At 49.0% G+C, this 17119-nt stretch overlaps 2 protein-coding genes and 1 long non-coding RNA gene across 4 annotated transcripts in view; 1 reads left to right on the top strand and 2 right to left on the bottom strand.

Annotated features, from left to right (window-relative positions):
* The window catches only part of LOC148934526 (uncharacterized), a 34695-nt gene that overhangs the window by 1062 nt on the left and 16514 nt on the right, over positions 1-17119 (top strand). The window lies entirely within an intron of this gene.
* Positions 1-17119, bottom strand: part of LOC105428826 (protein trachealess) — an 81355-nt gene that overhangs the window by 50005 nt on the left and 14231 nt on the right. Inside the window, exons 3-5 of one of the 2 annotated variants that reach the window (XM_089084736.1) lie at positions 11952-11984; positions 6395-6442; positions 1817-1846 (exon numbers count right to left, since the gene is read on the bottom strand). In XM_089084736.1, the coding sequence (XP_088940862.1) occupies positions 1817-1846; positions 6395-6442; positions 11952-11984 (111 nt within the window). The remainder of the gene's footprint in view (positions 1-1816; positions 1847-6394; positions 6443-11951; positions 11985-17119) is intronic. The other variant, XM_011641345.2, reaches the window with a different exon arrangement.
* LOC105428825 (uncharacterized) overlaps positions 11966-17119 on the bottom strand; it is a 66257-nt gene continuing 61103 nt past the window's right edge. The window contains exon 22 of the mRNA XM_089084682.1: positions 11966-11984. The gene's annotated coding sequence lies outside the window, so the exon portion shown is untranslated. The remainder of the gene's footprint in view (positions 11985-17119) is intronic.

Below are 17119 nucleotides of genomic sequence, written 5' to 3'. Positions count from 1 at the left end.
GGGCGCGGGGGGAGGAAGGGGGGACGAAAGAAAAGGGGGAGGGGAGAGAGATTTTTGTGGGGTGCGAGCCGTTATGGTCAGGATTACCGCGGCAGAAGTTGGGGTTCACTCCCTCTGACCGACACACTTAGAACAACAATAACTCACTAATCCACGCGGGCCCTGCACCCGGGCGCCGATGAAAAATGTAAAAATCCGGAAAACCACTGCTCCGTGACAGTTCAATACATTTTAAATGCGTTCCGGCGCATTTGTGCGGGGGATACGATAAGCAGCCGCGGGATCCGGAGCCACGCGAACGCCCCAATATGTCGGTTATTTATCGTCAGATTTATGGAATAAATGAATAGGAGAGCGCGCCCCCTCTCCCCCGCGCTTGTCGCGGCAATCCACAAATGTATGCTTTTTCGCCTTTTATTATTAACGGTTTTTTTTTTTTTTTTCGCGCGATACGTCGTGATGGAATCGCAAATTTTGCCGGGCGAGTCCTCGGCACGCGCGAGCGAATGAATCGGGAACGCGAGACGTAAATTATGTATCGCCGAGAGATCGCTGATGACGAGAAAATAATACATAAATTATTCAGGGACGAAATAGTACGCGCTACGGGAAATACGCAATGAGCCGGACCGAGAGAAACGGGCTCGAACGGGATAGATCGATGCGGACCGAACGTTGATGAGAGAAGGAAGGAGGAAGGAAAAAAGGATAGGAGGGTTGGTGGAGGAATGCCTTTATATGCCGCATCTCTATGGGATTCTTTCACGACACGCCGATTTAAAACGCCTTTTAAGACGGGTCGCGGGACTCGGGTGGAATTGTGCCGGGCTGAATCGAGCATTGAACTCTATATCGCTCCTATACCCTCCTCGACGCTCCATAAGTTGCATTCCTATTTTCTGTCGTAATAAGGAAAGCCTCCTCCGTCGCCGTGCCAATAAAACGCGATCGAGTGTAATCGCGAGCCGCGATGATTAAAAGAGCAATATGTAAAGCTATCGATGGCGACGCGCGAGGGAGGAAAAGGAGAGAGTGAGAGGGGGAGAAAGAGACAGAGAGAGAGAGAGAGAGAGAGAGAGAGAGAGAAAGAGAGAGAGAGAGAGAGAAAAAAGGAGCAGACGGACAGGGTCCCTTCGAGGTCTCGAAAGGCGCGAACGATCGTCGGCCCGCCCTTCTAGCCCGCGATAAACGCCTCGGGTTTAAAGCCTCTCGCGATCCACGCGCGAGGAGCCGGGAGAACGAGAAAGCCGCTCGGCAATCATACGGAAAACAAAAGCGGGCCCGTGCATTATAATACAAAACGAGCGCTAGAGAGCAAATTCGACAGTCCCGAAACTGCTGCTTTGCAATTCGGCGCGCTGCGCAGCCTTTACATAATCGCGTTTCGTCACCGAGCGCGGACGTTCGACTCGACGGCTGGCCCGCCACGGGAAAAGTCGTTATTACAGGGCGCGTACGCGACAATAACGCGTATATGTATTATGTATAGGTATAAGAAAGGATCGTTGCGACTACGCCGGCACCTCTCGGTAACGTCACTTTTGCGGTAACTTAAGCGGTTCGCTTTTAAATGATACAATTTTGTCCCGAGAGAGCCACGTGTGTGAGTGATGCGTGGCGAGAACGCATCGTTTCTAACAAGCGCTACACCACTCGTAGTTGTACACTCCGCTTCTCTCGCCATGGTGATTTGAACGGTAAGAGAGATAAAGACTTTCACGCAGAGGTAAAAAAAAAAAAAGGGTACAACCGTGAACAAAGTAAAGAAAAAAAAAAAAAAAAAAGCGGCATGCATTTTGAGTGAAGTTGAGCGTACCTTTCGAAAGCGTAGTGTCTCTCCTCAAATCTGTAACACATAAACAAGCTTCGTCACTAAACCGTGGTATCGTAGAACTACGCGAAGGAGAGGTCATTGGTACCGAACTCGTTTCATAAACTAGTTTCGACAAGCTCATCGGGCGAGAAGGGGGGGAGGGGGAGGGAGGGAGGGCGACGTAGGCAGGACCGCGGAGATTATTTTCAGACGGTAGACGGGTAGTTTGGCGCACGTAGGTAGTTATACCTATAAGTAGACATAATCATCACCATTGTAGATAGGCAGACGGGCGAAGCTAATTTCCAGACCCCCGTATTATGGTCCCCGAATCAACTTTTCTATAGTATAATAAGCTATTTTATGACGCGCGCTCTCGCAATTATATTGAGATTAGATAAGACACGCCGATCGCTCCACCGGTCTACAGGCGAGTCCAAAATGCAATGTCGGGCAATACGAGAGAGTCCGGGAAGGTAAACGCGCGCCGACTCGTTTTACTCCTCTCGAGAAAGTCCACGCGGATATTATTTCGATAGGTCGAGCGACACCGGGCGGAGAGCAGCCGGGCTTTTCTTGCGCGCGCGAAACGGAATTCCGGAATAAATAAAGCGCCATTCGGAGCGTATTCACAATGCTATTTACTCCTAAGCCGGGAGTTTCTTCCGACATTACAATCGAGAAGTCAGCTTTGCGGGCGTTTTTCCGTTCCTGTTCGACGAAGCGACTACGCGGACCGGAATGCGAAGCCGTGCGATAAAAAGCGAATCAAATATCCACCGTTGGACCGAACCACTCGACTAATGAAAATACCTATTGTTACTCCTTCGGTTTTGCGTCTGAAGAGACTTTTGGGGTACCGCGCGTGCGGTATTTCGCCGCAAGAAAAATTTCACCTGATGCTCAAGTAACGATCGTGAAAAATAATTCTATGAAAAATAATTCTCTGTACGGAGGACATTAATTATCCTCCGTTGCGCAATTTTTGCGTAATACGAGTAGCGAAGATGCCGCGAGTAAAATCGCGATTCGCGATTTCGTAATCTCGGCGTTGCGCGCGGCGTTGCGCGAGGTCAGCGATTTTCCGCAGATTTTCCGACGTCCAGTCGAATACCGCTTTAAGTCTCCGTCCAAGTGAATCCGGAGAGACGAGGTGATAGGTGGCGAGGACGATGAGGGGTGAAAAACAATCGGGATCGGGCGGCGTTCAAAATCCGCGACGGCGGGCGGGGGGGGAAATGGGGGGGGGAGAGGGGGGGACCCGGCTCTCGGCGGGGATGTGGCGCGCGTTGCACAGTTCCTGATTCGCATTTAAGTTAGCCTCACGTCCCGCTGGTGCACGTGATCCAGCTGCTCGAGAGGAATCCCACGTATCCGTGACGTCGCTACGTCTCCACCGCGGGCAGGCCGCATGCGAATACGCGCGGGCGCGCGCACGCGAGAGAGAGACTTCTGTCTAGCCGCACGGCGCGCTGACTTATTAGGGATTCTGCACGCGGGCCGCGTGCAGAAATTCGACGTCGCGGCACAGGCGCCACGTGTAAGTCGCCGGACGCACGTTCTTCTAATTTGCGATACGTCTTCGGACTGCTTAAAACTCGACCAACCTGTTTCCGTTCCGATGCAGGTCGATCGTCCGCCGAAACCGGAAGAGCCGAGCGAAAGAAACGGGAGACGAGCAGAGAGGCTGCGGCCCTTGCGTTTTACGCTCGTAACTGTAACGTCACGTTTCGCGTTTGGACGTTTAAATCGGATAAAAGTGCATCTTTCGAGTCGGACGCGAATCGCACGATTCTCCGGGATGAAGGAGAAAAAGGTTCTTAACCGTTAAATCGGCCGAGCACAATGGGTATCTTCGGCAACTTTCCAACGTACGACGTGATAATTCACGATGATAGATATCGCATCCGAAATACCCGTGTAATCCTTTCTTTGTATTGGCCGATAGGAGGAGGGGAGACTCGCGAGAGGCAGGCACCCTGTGGCTATACTTATGACTCCCGAGTGTATCTCTCCTCTAAATCTTGCTTCTTACGCACCATATTCGTATACGAGGTTTCGCGCGCGCGGTTTTTTTATATTCTCGAGATAAATAATCGAAATCTAACGAATCCGTTTGTTTTCCGCCCGAAGAAGTCGCGCGAGACTGAAAAATCCGATCTCGTCTCGAGTTCGGTCAGTCGCGCGATCGCGCGCAACGAGCGTGGAAATGCGCTCGCGCTTTGACACAAGTGAAATTGGAACGCGCGCGTAGAAAATATAAATAGCGCGAGATAACTTTCTCCAATCGAGATCGAGTTGACAGCTTGTTCTCGGCGACGAAACAAGAGCGGCAGATTCCAGCGCCGCACGTCGCATCGGCGTGCAACGAGCGAAGAAGCAAGAGCATAGAAACGCGCATTGTTCGACGCGTTTCGTAAGACGAGAGATAAACCATGCGACAATGCGGTCTCACCGCGGAGGTCCTCCCGCCTCCCTCCCTCGCCCTCCCCTCCCCCCCGCGGCAGGGAGAGGCGAACCAAGTAAGAAAAGTGAGCGCGGGCGGGGAAAAATGTGGCTTCGTTGTTTCGCTTTCCTCCTTTGAGTTTTATTTATCGGCCGGCGTGAATATTCAGCTCCGGCGGACAAAACTCCGTTCCGTTCCGGCCGCACTCCGCTCGGCTCCTCCGCTCGGCGCGGTAAAGGGAGACGGGCGCGGAGCGTGGCGTCATTTACAGAAACGCGAGGGCGATATTGTTGGACGCGGCGGCGACGCGAGAGCACAATACGACCGAGAATACGGCGGAATGCATTAATATTAATGGTGGTACAGCAGGAGTCTCTCCTGTCTAAGCTAACGCTCGCGACAGGCTCGACCGCTCATCGAACTCTTCCCGAAAGATGAAATCGCGATCACGCACGCACTGACCTCCGCCCGCCGGACGAAGGCGGATTTTTTCAAAGGAAAATTATTATACGAGCGAGGAATAACGAGAATCAATTATCGCCCTCGTTCTCGCGAAATTTCTGTATCTCTGCACGTAGATGCAGCGGTAACTCGAGAAAACGCATCTCGTAAGGTTGTCGCCTCGAGCGTCGGTTGTTCCAGTGACGATCCAGCACCTCGTAACGCCCACCATATCCTTTATCGTCACACGCGGCCTTGACGATTCACCGTTTCGGTCTTTTCGATACTTTACATCTCGTACACGCGAAGCTAGTTTTGTATATTTCGTAGCGTACAAAGCGCTACAGATATTGTCGTTGTATTTTTAATTTATATAAAAAAAAGTATAGCAAAGAATTAAGAGAAAGAGGAAGAGAGAGGGGAAGAAGGAGAGAGAGCTCGCAAAGTTCAGTTGAAAGAATTTTTATGCAAAAACTTTGCGATTTATCTCGAAAGCGGCATCTCCATAACCCGGTTAAAGATTTTGATGGCCTTGCAGTTTAACTTCCAAGGTACATCACGGGGAGATGGGGAGCGAGATACAAAGTGGCAGATTCTTCACGCGACGTAGGTGGGTGGTGTGTGTGTGTGTGTGTGTGTGTGTGTGTGTGTGTGTGTGTGTGTGTGTGTGTGTGTGTGTGTGTGTATGTGTGAGTCACGGTTATACATATTAAATACGTCGGATCGTCGGCTAACGAAACAACGTAGCGTTGATTGCATCTCAGCCGTCGCTTATCTCGATGATAGACGTCGCCCGTACAATTCTTCCTTTCCATTCCGGATTAATGGCATTTCGTATTTATTCCGCGATACGTCGGGAATCGCTCCGCTCTTTACATTCGGGACGGCGGTGGTCGATTGTTTCGCGTTTCGGGAGAGATCGCAGGTTGGGAGAACCGCAGGGATAAACAAAAGTGGACCATGAAAACGGCGTAGGACGGCGAGAGAACGACGGAGAGCTCGAGGGAAAAATAACGTAGGTCGTGGAAATGGCTTAGGAAAGCCGATCCGAAGTCGGATGGGAGCGAGGAGAAGGTCTCGAAGTTTCGCTGGTCGGTTGACCTCGTCGGGTAATAAGAATAAATGTGATTCTATTACGGGTTCAATTGTTACGGCGGCAGATAGGCCGCGCTCCCTCCCTCCCTCTCTCTCTCTCTCTCTCTCTCTCTCTCTCTCTCTCTCTCTCTCTCTCTCGATGGAGGACGAAGGGTAGATCGTAGCCGATAAGATTTTAGCCGGGAAGGTTTTACCTACGAAAATCGCTCCACTTTGGACACTCGAACGTAAGAAGATGTCGGTATTAACGAACATTACGAGCGCTTGTAACATCGTCAAAATGTAATCCGTAGTGCCGAAAGAACGTTACAGGCCCGACGAGAAGATCCTCGTCGCGTTCGTAATTCCTTTTCTACGTGAGACGCCTCCAAAGCTCGCTAAATAAATTAATCTGGACATGGATGCACTCGAAACATTTTAACTATAAAATTTATCATTCGTATTAGAGATGCAAAATAATAACTCGAGTTCAAAGGACGACACGTAATATCTCGCGAATCACACTCGTCCTCGTTCTTAAGACACTACCCAAGGTAAAAGAGAGAGAGACGTGCGAGATGATCTCGTGGAACGCGAATCGGGACTGAGAGAGTACTCACCGTGCGTTGACGGAGGTAGGATTTCCGACGTCGTCCATGGACGGTTTCCTAGAATGAAACCACGAGTGAAATTCGTTACTGTTCATTCGCAGCTGCATAAACGCGGGGTGGTTATACGTGGTCGCGCACATGTGGTTCGCCGATTGCCACATCTCGCATCTACGAGCGGATTCCTGAGGCTTTTCCACGAGTCGTAGCAGGAAAGTCTCGCCGGGCGTAATTCGTCGGGCGATTTTTACGTCACGGGCCTACGTCTGCGTTGCTTTCGCCCCGCCATGAATCATCTTTCGCGATCGTCGCGCACTCGGTTCTTAAATCTCTAAACATCAACCGTTCATATCGTTAAAGAGTTTGTAAATCGTTAGATGTATGAACTTCTTTCAAACACAATGCAGTTTCTGTAATACATAACACAACACGTTAGCGGTCACAAAAATCGCGATAAGCGTTGTAAATTCTTTCGACACAAATTAAAAAATGTTCTTGTAATTTTTCGTGATGTAATTTGTAAAATAACTCCGGCATGAAAACGAATGTAGAGGAAAAGTGTCGTAGGAACATCCGCGTGACGGCCGGTCTTGAGAACGTGTGCGTAAGTGTCATCGGCGCGTGTTGGCCCTCGTGCTTGCTCCCTTCGAGGGTTCCACCCCCATCATCCCCAAAACGTCATCCCCACCAGCCGGTGATCTTCGCTGCGCGCGTGCCTTTCTCGCCAACGTGACGCGCTTTGCAGAAACGCTGAAGAGAATTAATAAACTTTTTTCTCTTTTTATCAAAAAGATTATATTATTTGCACGAATGATCGCGAGGAAGAAAAATAAAGTCAATAATCGCGGCAGCGCAAGCAGAAATCACCTTTCGAGATCGCACGTAATCGATTATCGTAGCTTCAAGTTTAGACATTTATTGGGACGTATGAAAAAAAAAAAAAAAAAAAAAAAACATAAATGTATAAAAAAGAAAGCTCTGAAGAGTAAATGTATTTGTAAACAGGAATTCGCTCTCTGACAGCCGTGATTTTAACACCGTCAAGCCAGAGCGGAACGCGCCAACGCTCTGTCTTCATTTGACCGATCGTGAGATCTGGGACCCCGTGACGCCAATAAAACGCCGTATCTCCGCGGTAGCTTGCGTATCTATTTTCACGCCGCAACCTTATCCCTCGGCCGACCCTAACGCTACGTTGCACGGTGGAGGGGATCATCGATTAAAGCCTAATGGGATTATACCCTTACGACGGATTGGCGCTTTCTCCATTTTGCGCGAATGGAAACGAATTTAGATTTAGGCATTCGATCGTGAAAATATTTAGATTTAGTCGAAGAAAAAGAATTCAGGCAATACTTTCGGCGTATTCCTGCTTGCGTTCTTTGAACGCGAGCGTGGATGATATTTTTATTAACATTATCGCTGATTGTTTTTATTAACATTATATTAGTTGGGAATTTTTACATCTTTCGCTTGAATTTGCGTCGCGAACATTTGTTTTCGCGACGCGACGAGAAGGGCGGAGGTGATTCTCGCCGCTTCGTCAAGAATCAAGAGCGGGATCCAAGCGCAGGAGGCAGCGGGAAGACACGCTTCCGAGTTTTGCTTATCGATTCAAATCGCGTTCCCCGCGTATGAATGAACGAACGAGTGGGCGAGTCGAGCCACCGGTTGAATGGGGAGAGCCCCACGGGTGACCACAAAGTACACGCGTGCGTACCGATGATCGTTCGCCGCGTTTTCCTCTGCTTCTCTCTCACGTTCTCTCGCTATTCCTTCTCTATCGGTTTAAAGCGGCAGACTCGCTCGAAACAGATTACGAATGGGAACCAATCGAATCGAGAATCTCTCATATGTTCTCTCTCAACGCCTCTCGTTTTTCATCTCTATCGCGACGCGTCCCACGATTGTTCCCAGAGGCTCGCTCGACGATTTCCGAGAGAGTTGACGCTTTTCTTCTCGCGTCCCGAACGTACGGATTTTAACCGCGGCCAACAGTGATGTAATTCCGATGTATCGGGAGCGCGTAGCTCGGTATGCGGCGCGACTAACTCGGAGCGTTTTGTATCGCTGGCGCTAAAAATGCGTGGCGAATCGACGGGAAGGATCGCTCCTGACTAGGCAACTTCGAGGCAGATCCGTTTTCTACGATCTTAATAGGTATCGGATCCGCTCAAAGCATTCCGCCGTTGCGCGGTGTACGTCTAGATACCCCCCGACCTCGTCGCAGTCCACCCGGGATCTCGCCGGTAGTAGTGAGTCCGCCCTGTTTTTCACACGTTGGTTTTAGCCGCGGCATTAGAATCACGGATCACCGCGCATCGCTTGTTTTTCGGTCACTGTCGCACTGCGCCGCGCCCCGCCACGCCACGCCGCGCCGCGCCGCGCCGCGCCGAGCCACGCCGTGACTCCAAAGTTCGCGCGCTCGCACCGCGCGCTATTAAACGACGCTTGGATTTTTGTCCGGGCTATCCGCCGCATTGTGCGCAATTATACACGCTTTTTGTCCGGCTAAGCCGGTGTAAAATGCGGTTTTCCGAAAATGGCAGTGGAACGAAGACTGGTCTCTACGAGGTGGTGTATCGGGATAGTATCGTTTAATTTGGCATAAAACATCAGCCTCGTCTACTTCGAGCGCGCCTGTCTCGTTCGCTACTTCATCTTTCTTCCCGTGCTCTCGCAGTTTCTTTCTCGTCGTCATCGAGTCGTTGTCGTTTCGCGATAAGTTCCACGAACGTTATTTTACCCGTACACCTTGTTTCAACTTTTCCATCCTTCCGTCTCCCGCCTCTTTTTTTTTAAATGGGAAATTACTTTCAAGGTTTCAGAGGAAATTATATTCAAGAAAAAAATACGGGAAAATTTTCGCGATCGTAGACACTGATCTCTCCGAATCAGAAGTCGATCAAGAATTCGGTAAGAAAAATTTTTTTGCGTAAGATAGTTGTCCGTATTATTGCGACAGAGAATTGAACGTCTTCTGGCTGATATCGAGTTACCGGTTAAGGCGATGCAAAATGCAGTTTCGCTTTTTATACTTTGGTTTAATAGTGCCACTATTACAACTACTCGGATAAGCGGAATGACATATATTGCCTTTCCTTCGAGATATATTCTCGTTAACGTTACCTCAATCGGGCAAATTGAAAGAGGGGGAGGGGGGAGAGGAGGGGGGAGAGGAGGGGAGAGAGGAGGGGGGAGAAAAATCGGTCACGCGAAATGAATTTCGCGAGGAAAGTGCAACTCGGTCCGCGCGGGTATCTGGATATGGACGAACGTCCCAGCCGACAGTGACGAGATGGAGCAGCGAGGGAGCCAAAGCGAGCGAAGAACAGCGGGCAGAAGCGACGCGGTGGCGGAGAAGGAAGAGGTGGACGAAGGGGGAATCCTCCCGAGGAGGGACGAGTAGGGGGCATGAAAGAGGCGACCGGTCGACCGGTCCTCTGGACAGACGGACGGAAAGACAGACAGGAGACTGGAGACCGCTCATTACAGGCGGCGCATGCGCGAGGAATGCGGCGGCTCTGGTCTCTTCGATACAATAAATATAGGATCGGAGATCGGCTGGTAAAGCGAGAGAAGCGAAGGGAAGTGGAGGAAAGGAGAGGACGACTCCGCTCCACACACGGTCGCTCGACCGGGGGGGGGGGGGGGGAGAGAGAGAGAGAGAGAGAGAGAGAGAGAGAGAGAGAGAGAGAGAGAGTGAGGGTAAATCGATGAACGGAGAACGAGGGGCGGGAGGGGGGGGGGTTCGGGGACCGACAACAATGCCCAACAACGTAGTAACGACATCCAGTTAAATCGCGGTGGTCGGCAAAAAAATACGCGCGGCCGCGATTCTTTAAGGGCTCGGTGAACTCGTAACCGCGCGGATCTCTCGACGACAACGACGACGACTACGATGACGATGATGTTTACCATCGTCGTGACATTCGCGCGAGTTCGAGTTCGAGCGGACGCGCGGAGAAACCGGACGACGCGCGACACGCCGTCGTGCCTATTAATTTATATATAGAGAAATCCCGAGATTTAATCGCGATGATTCCTGGACAATCGACGCGAAAATCGAAAGAAAAGATCGCCGAGTAATCTCGCGCCGAGCGATTATGAGTAATATAATTAACATTTCGCTGTTTTAACGGCGCTATTAGCAGGAAGGAAAACGGGCGCATTACAGCTTAAAAGCCCGCGATGGACACTCTCTCTCTCTCTCTCTCTCTCTCTCTCTCTCTCTCTCTCTCTCTCTCCGGGAGAGGACGGGAGAGCACCCGGTTTAAAATTGTAGGGAACCGACAAGGTAGATGTACCCATGATATAAATGCTGATCAATCAAGGCGAACGGAGCATTTAATCGATACTTTAATAATTATCAACCTGCTCCGGACGAGTTTCGAGATAACCCTTATGCATCTTTTTATCCGTGCTGCTCCTTTTCTTATCGATCAATCGCCCCTGCTTAATGATCACTTTGGGTATAATTTATGTTGTACAAAACGCGAAAACGGCGCGCTTTCTCTCAATCGTCGCGTGCTATTTGGAATAATTTTTCCCCGAGATTTTACTCGATCGCTAATATTTATTCGAGGTATCTTTTCCGCAACGTACGACGCGCAATGACGTACGACGTGTCGGAGACGCCTCATTAATTTGAACCGCTGTGTTCAAATACCGCGACGTGAGATTTTTCATGAGGCATGATAATGGGCGATGGCTCGAAGATTCGCGAGTGACGGAGAAGTGCCTTCGCAACGACGGCGGCGACGGCGGCGGCGGCGGCCTGATAACGATCCGCGTGTCATTAATCGCCGTTCCGTTGTTTGCAATTAGCGTGAAATCGCTCGCGGTTAATTACAGCGATACGAGCGTGTCGCGCGTTCGCTCGTCGTCGTTAATTATACTGTCCTATGCGCCACGTGATTATGCATAATGGATCCGTTCGCGGATGCGCGTTTTACGGAATAAGCCACACGGATCGTAAACACCATCGTAACTCATGTTCTCGATCTTTCTGTTTGCGATTTTGTTGCTCTTTATAAAATCGCGGCCGCTCGTTCGGAACGTCCAAGGGAGGGGGAAGGAAAGACATTCGACATCCGCGTAAATTTGGCGAACGACGGGGCGCGAGTATCGCTTCGGATGTTTCTCGTGCGTTTTGCGGGTGCCGCATGGCGGCCCATGAAGCGGCTACGTGCCGACTCTACATTCGTTCGTCACTCGAGAGAGTTGATTTATATCCGTGGGTAAGAACTTCGTGTGCCAGACTCCGATGCCTTGCTCGTTGCTTCTGCGTACGCGCCGCAGCGCTCACTTTGAACAATGGAATTGCGTCGCGACGTCGATCTCTCTGTATCAATCACCTCACTAGCAAGATCTTTTATATCTCCTCGGTCTCCTCTGAGGCCGCTCCTTTTCATAGCCTCGCTTTGTATTATTAGCTAGATCGGTTTCCCCCTCGCTCTCTGACGCATCGCGTAAGCCGCCTGTTTGTCAATGAATAAATACATATTCGCAAAGATCGCAAGCTTTCGGTAATTTGCGGAAATTGAGACAATTATGATGAATTTCTTACCTGTCTGACCAGCAGAGCGCGTCATCTCGGTACCTGAAAACAGAAAAAAGAAATTTGTTTTAATTACTTTGAGTTTATTGCTTCCAAATATCTCAATTATAGATAGATTTGATTCATCGAAATAACAATTCTTCGAGTATCAAGAACGATTTTTTTCACGATGAGAATCTTGAAGGTAAATGTCGATCGTTTCGGTGCGATATTGATGTGACATTATTCTCTAGGCAACCCGGCCAAAGTCGACGCTTGTATAGGTATTACTAATTCGTCGCGGTGCGATCGCGCATTGCCCCTCTTATGCTTCAACCCCAAAGTCCAAATCCCGTGTCGCAGCTTACAGGAAAAAGCTTTTATATGAAAGCTCGGCTAGGAATAAGATCGTCGTCGTAAATTGCGCGCGAACCTAATCTTGCGTTGAATGATATCGCGTATACGTTCGTTTCGAGCCCCTTTTTCTATTCTTGCTCGTCGAATCATAAATCCACTCTCTCTCCAAAAAAAAAAAAAAAAAACGATATTTATAAACTTCATCCGCTATTAAGACGGATTTCAAAATTCTTATCGCATATATATATATATATATATATATATATATATAAAAGAGACGTTCAATGTCTTAGTCTCCTTACCTCAGGAATGTAGCTCTTGTTAGGAAGTCACGAACCCCAGGCATCGACAGCGGGGAACGTAATTCGCGATTCGCCGGGACTGGCGACGGATGAATCAGAAGAAGAAACGCGAGAAAGTGGGGCCTGTCAGCGCGACATGATTTAAAGCCAAATATTACGACAGAACGCGCATTCCTGCGACGTTCCCGGTTAAGCAAGGCGAGGGTGAGCGACACCGGGGGATGAGCCCGTAAGTCGTGCAGATATGTTGGCCGCGGTTTATTACCGGGATGGCGGAATGGTCGGCGGGGGTGGAGGAACATTGATTTAATGCGGGAGTAATTGGGCGGCCGGACGTCTCTATGAGCACGCCACCTTCCACCGCTAATGTGTTCCCGCCCTTCTAACCTTTTGGCTAACCACCGTTGTGAGCGAGCGAGCACGTTAGGTTTGGCCCCTCTCTCTCTCTCTCTCTCTCTCTCTCTCTCTCTCTCTCTCTCTCTCTCTCTCCCTTTCTCTTCTACCACCCTCACTCCTTCTTCCATCCGCGGGCGGGACGTGAGAAAGGCGAACGCTTTATTACTGCTTTTATTGCTCGGCGAGTTTTACCCGCGCGTATCGCAGGTTAGATCGGCTTATGGCGCTTATTAAACTTTGATGTCACCAAATCGCTCTTTCACTCTCGTCCGCGTCTGGCTCCTCCACATTTGCGTCGTCGTGGCATGCGAACGTACGTGAGAGAAAGCGGATGGACCGAAAAGATGGGTGCTTCCGACGCGATAATTTTATTCTAATTCGAATTTTATCGCCGTATATATCTGTCAATGGGATCGATAAGTCAAAGTGCTCCCCGTGTGTTTATGGAAGACAAATAGTTTCCTCACAGTCGTGAATTTTCTTCATGAATATTTAGAAACGAAATAACCGAAAGATTCCGCTATGAATTTTCCGACTGTATTCATTTTTAACTTATTAATTACGCAATGGGAGGAAACTGGGTTAGAACAACGTCGAACGTTACTCCCAAGGCGTAGAATCGGCTTGTTACAATTAGTCGCGTTACTTAAACACACATATAACAGTGAAATGTGTATACTTATAGGTGTATACTTATAACTAAGAGTAAGTTAACGGTCATTATAGGCAATCCCGTTTATCCTCGTCATCGCGTGCAGGAAATTAAAGGGTGCGTCTCGGGATTCGCGTGATAATGTAACCAACGAAACGTTCCAGGTGTTGAGATTTTATTAGCTCGAATAAGCTCGAAACGCTGCGCGCGGAATGCAAATGATCGCGCCCGGTCGTCGCAACGACGCGACGGAATTACCGGTTCGAGTGTTTTCGATTATATTTTTTCCACGTGGGGGTAACACAACGACGAAGGCGGCGGTCGTCTCGCTTCGGGAGTAATACATATGTCGAGGTGCGTGGAGGGGGAGGGGGGCAGAGGAGGGGGGGGGGGAGAGGGAGGGGGGTTCGCGCCACAAATCTTCCCCGTGTAATATCGGAAGGAGGAATTCTCGCGGGTGTTTTTCCCGCATTTCGCGAAACAGGACGACGCGAAACGGGACGAGTTTCGAAAGGCTGAGACTCTCCGAGGCTCCCGTCCTCGTCGCGCGCCATGTGTCGCTAAGGTCGCCAGCGAAAGAGCAGCGGGGGAGGATCCTCGAGCGCGCGTTCCGGCGCTCGCAACGAGCGGGCGAGGGACCGCAAACGTGCTCTACAAGTAGTCATAATACGTGGACCGGGGGCAGACTCCGCACGTGGTGCGATCACGTCGAACGGCGCCCGGGCGCTCCCTCCGCCGCCATCCCCTCCCCTCCCCTCCCTCCCCCCCCCCGCCCCCTCTCCCTCGTCCCGGTGTAAAGTTAAACTTTGGCTACGCCGGCTGTGCGAAATGTCTATCCCGGGCGATGCGACGGTCCGCTTTCTGATCGCGCGCGCACACACACACGCACGCTCGGAAGAACGCGCCAGCTTTCGGCGACGGCCGGCGAAGAAACGCTCCTCGGTCTCTACGAAATGACGTCGAGAGAAACGCGATGCTGCAAACGGTTGAATCTTACGAGATATCGGATATTCTATTTTGATTATTTTTTTGCTATACTTTACGACGTACGTATCAAAATGACTGACTAAATCTAAATTAGTCTTCCGACAAAGCTCTTTCATTAATATCTGCTTTAATTGTAAATTAAGTTTGGAATTTTAGTACACGTATTAATTGTAGGTTTGACTGGTTAAAGCCGATATTGATGAGAGGACTTCGTTATTGCTAATTCTGACTAGTTGGATTTTGGCGAATTTCGGATTCTGGTTATAACATACAGATTTGTTAAACATATAATAATAAAATATATATTTTTGCATTATATATATATGTAAAGAAAATTTTGCTGAAGTATCTAAAAATTTGCTTAAGATAAAAAATTTGCTTAAGCCATGAAAATAATTATGCAGGATTCAAATTGGTTGCTATAAATACAAACAATTTTTGCAGTATTATTATCATGTTTAAGTCTCTTACATAATTTATTTTAATGGCCTAATAAAATTATTTTCAGGTTTATATAAAATTTTTACATATTTCAAAGTCGTTCTTTTCGCCTACATGTCAATTAGACATAATTGTCCCGTTCGTTATGTAAAAGATTTACTTAATGCTCTACTTAGGATGAATTCTAGTTTCGCTAAGTTTGAGAAACGCTATTTGCAAGCGAGTCAAGCGAATCAGGTGAACGTGGCATCGTCAACGAGCGACACGACATTATAACAGGTACCATTTTCGCGTTAGCACGTGCAAGAGAACGGAATTTGAATATAACGAAACTTTGTTACAGCTGACGGCACTACTTTCGTTTCGTGGGCGTCATAATTCATATTTGATGAAACTTTAATTCTGATCGTGAAAAGCTTTTGAATTTAATATATCGTTAATTCGATGTGGAAAGAATGCGTTACAGAAAGCATCATTAAAATTATGTAATCTTTTCATCGATTTCCGAATGACATAAAAATTTATTATATACACGGAAAGGACAGTTTTGTTAAATATTTAAAACTGTGGCCAGATGCAGATGTGAAAATAATTTTGTTGGGCCATCAAAATAATCACGCAGGATGTTCAAATCGATCACGAAAATATCAAAAATATTATCATTATATACTTGAGCGTCCTACATAATTATTTTAATGGCTCGACAAAATTATCTTCAAATCAGTATTTGGCCAAATTTAGATACTCCATCAAAACAGTTTTTTTTTTTCCGTGTAAAAATACAAAGATATCACATCAAACTTACATGTAATAATCACATTATAATATCCCCCTCATTTTCGAGCGAAACAAGAATTCCTAACACGTCGCAACTATCTTCTCAATCTCGCCGAAATGCAAATTTCCATCGAGAAGTTAATACAAAACGGATCGCGGTTTGGATCGCCAAGCGTGTACGCTTCATCGATGAACAAATCGAGTGATCCGAACGGTGGTTACGTATCCTCGGAGCTGTTGCCGGGAAAAAAGTTTCGAGTCCCTCGCGGGACAGCACCCCGGCGCGGCGCGGCGCGGCGCGGCGCGGAGCAGAGCGGAGCGGAGCGGAGCGGAACGGAGCGGAGCGCGGAGTGCGGCCGGTCAGTGCACCGTCGTCTCGACTCGTTTCGGTATACCTATATGCAGGCACGACCTACGTTCCAACGGAACGGGAGAGCAGGGGCATAGCTGGCGCATTATCACATACGTTAAGTTTTTCTCTCGCTATTGGCCCAGAGCGGGGACACGAAAAACGACTGATTAATCGAACCAACACGGGAACATTCTTGCTCCAGGATATAGAGAGAGAGAGAGAGAGAGAGAGAGAGAGAGAGAGAGAAGAGAGAGAAAGAGAGAGAGGACAGTGGAGGGCTGAGAGAGAAAGGAAGAGAAACGGGAGAACCAGTAGTAGCCTGCCCCGTGCCCACCACACCCTGCGTTCGCGCATCTGCGTCCGCGGACAAGACGGGGGACGACGAGAAGCGGAACGAGAGAAAAAGTCCCTGGCCAGTACCATCGCGGGGAGTTCCACCGATCTCTTTCGTCTTCGACGAAAACCGGAATGTGTTTCTTGGCGGCCGAGATATGCTCCGAGCTTACAATTAACGCGACGCAATAGCGTTGCACGCGGTTGTACGCGGGCAAAAAAAGGTACCGGCTCGTAATACGCGAGCGCGCGCGTGTTAACGTTACGTTGCGCGTGCAACGCCTAATTTGGGATATATCCGCCTCTCCTTCTCTCCTCCTCTTTTTTCACCTTGCGACAGTTATGAAAGTACTTCCATCGAAACAATTTCGTTAATTTGATTTAGAGTCGCTTTTCCTTCGTGTTTTTCCCGCGAGTGTGCGCGAGTCGCGAGCGACTTGCCCTTACGACGACGACGACGATGTTTCCGCTTAGAGCGCCGTGGTATTGGAGGAATGTCGTCGAGGCCTATCGTATCGGCCCGAAGCGATACGAAGCGAATTAAAGGATATGACGTAAAATGATATGACGTAATACTCCACACGGCCGTTTAATGTTTTAT

This window comes from Pogonomyrmex barbatus, unplaced genomic scaffold (genome assembly GCF_055798465.1).
Source record: "Pogonomyrmex barbatus isolate J1 unplaced genomic scaffold, ASM5579846v1 scaffold9, whole genome shotgun sequence".
NCBI lineage: Eukaryota > Metazoa > Arthropoda > Insecta > Hymenoptera > Formicidae > Pogonomyrmex > Pogonomyrmex barbatus.
This window is presented reverse-complemented; position numbering and strand designations above follow the sequence as displayed.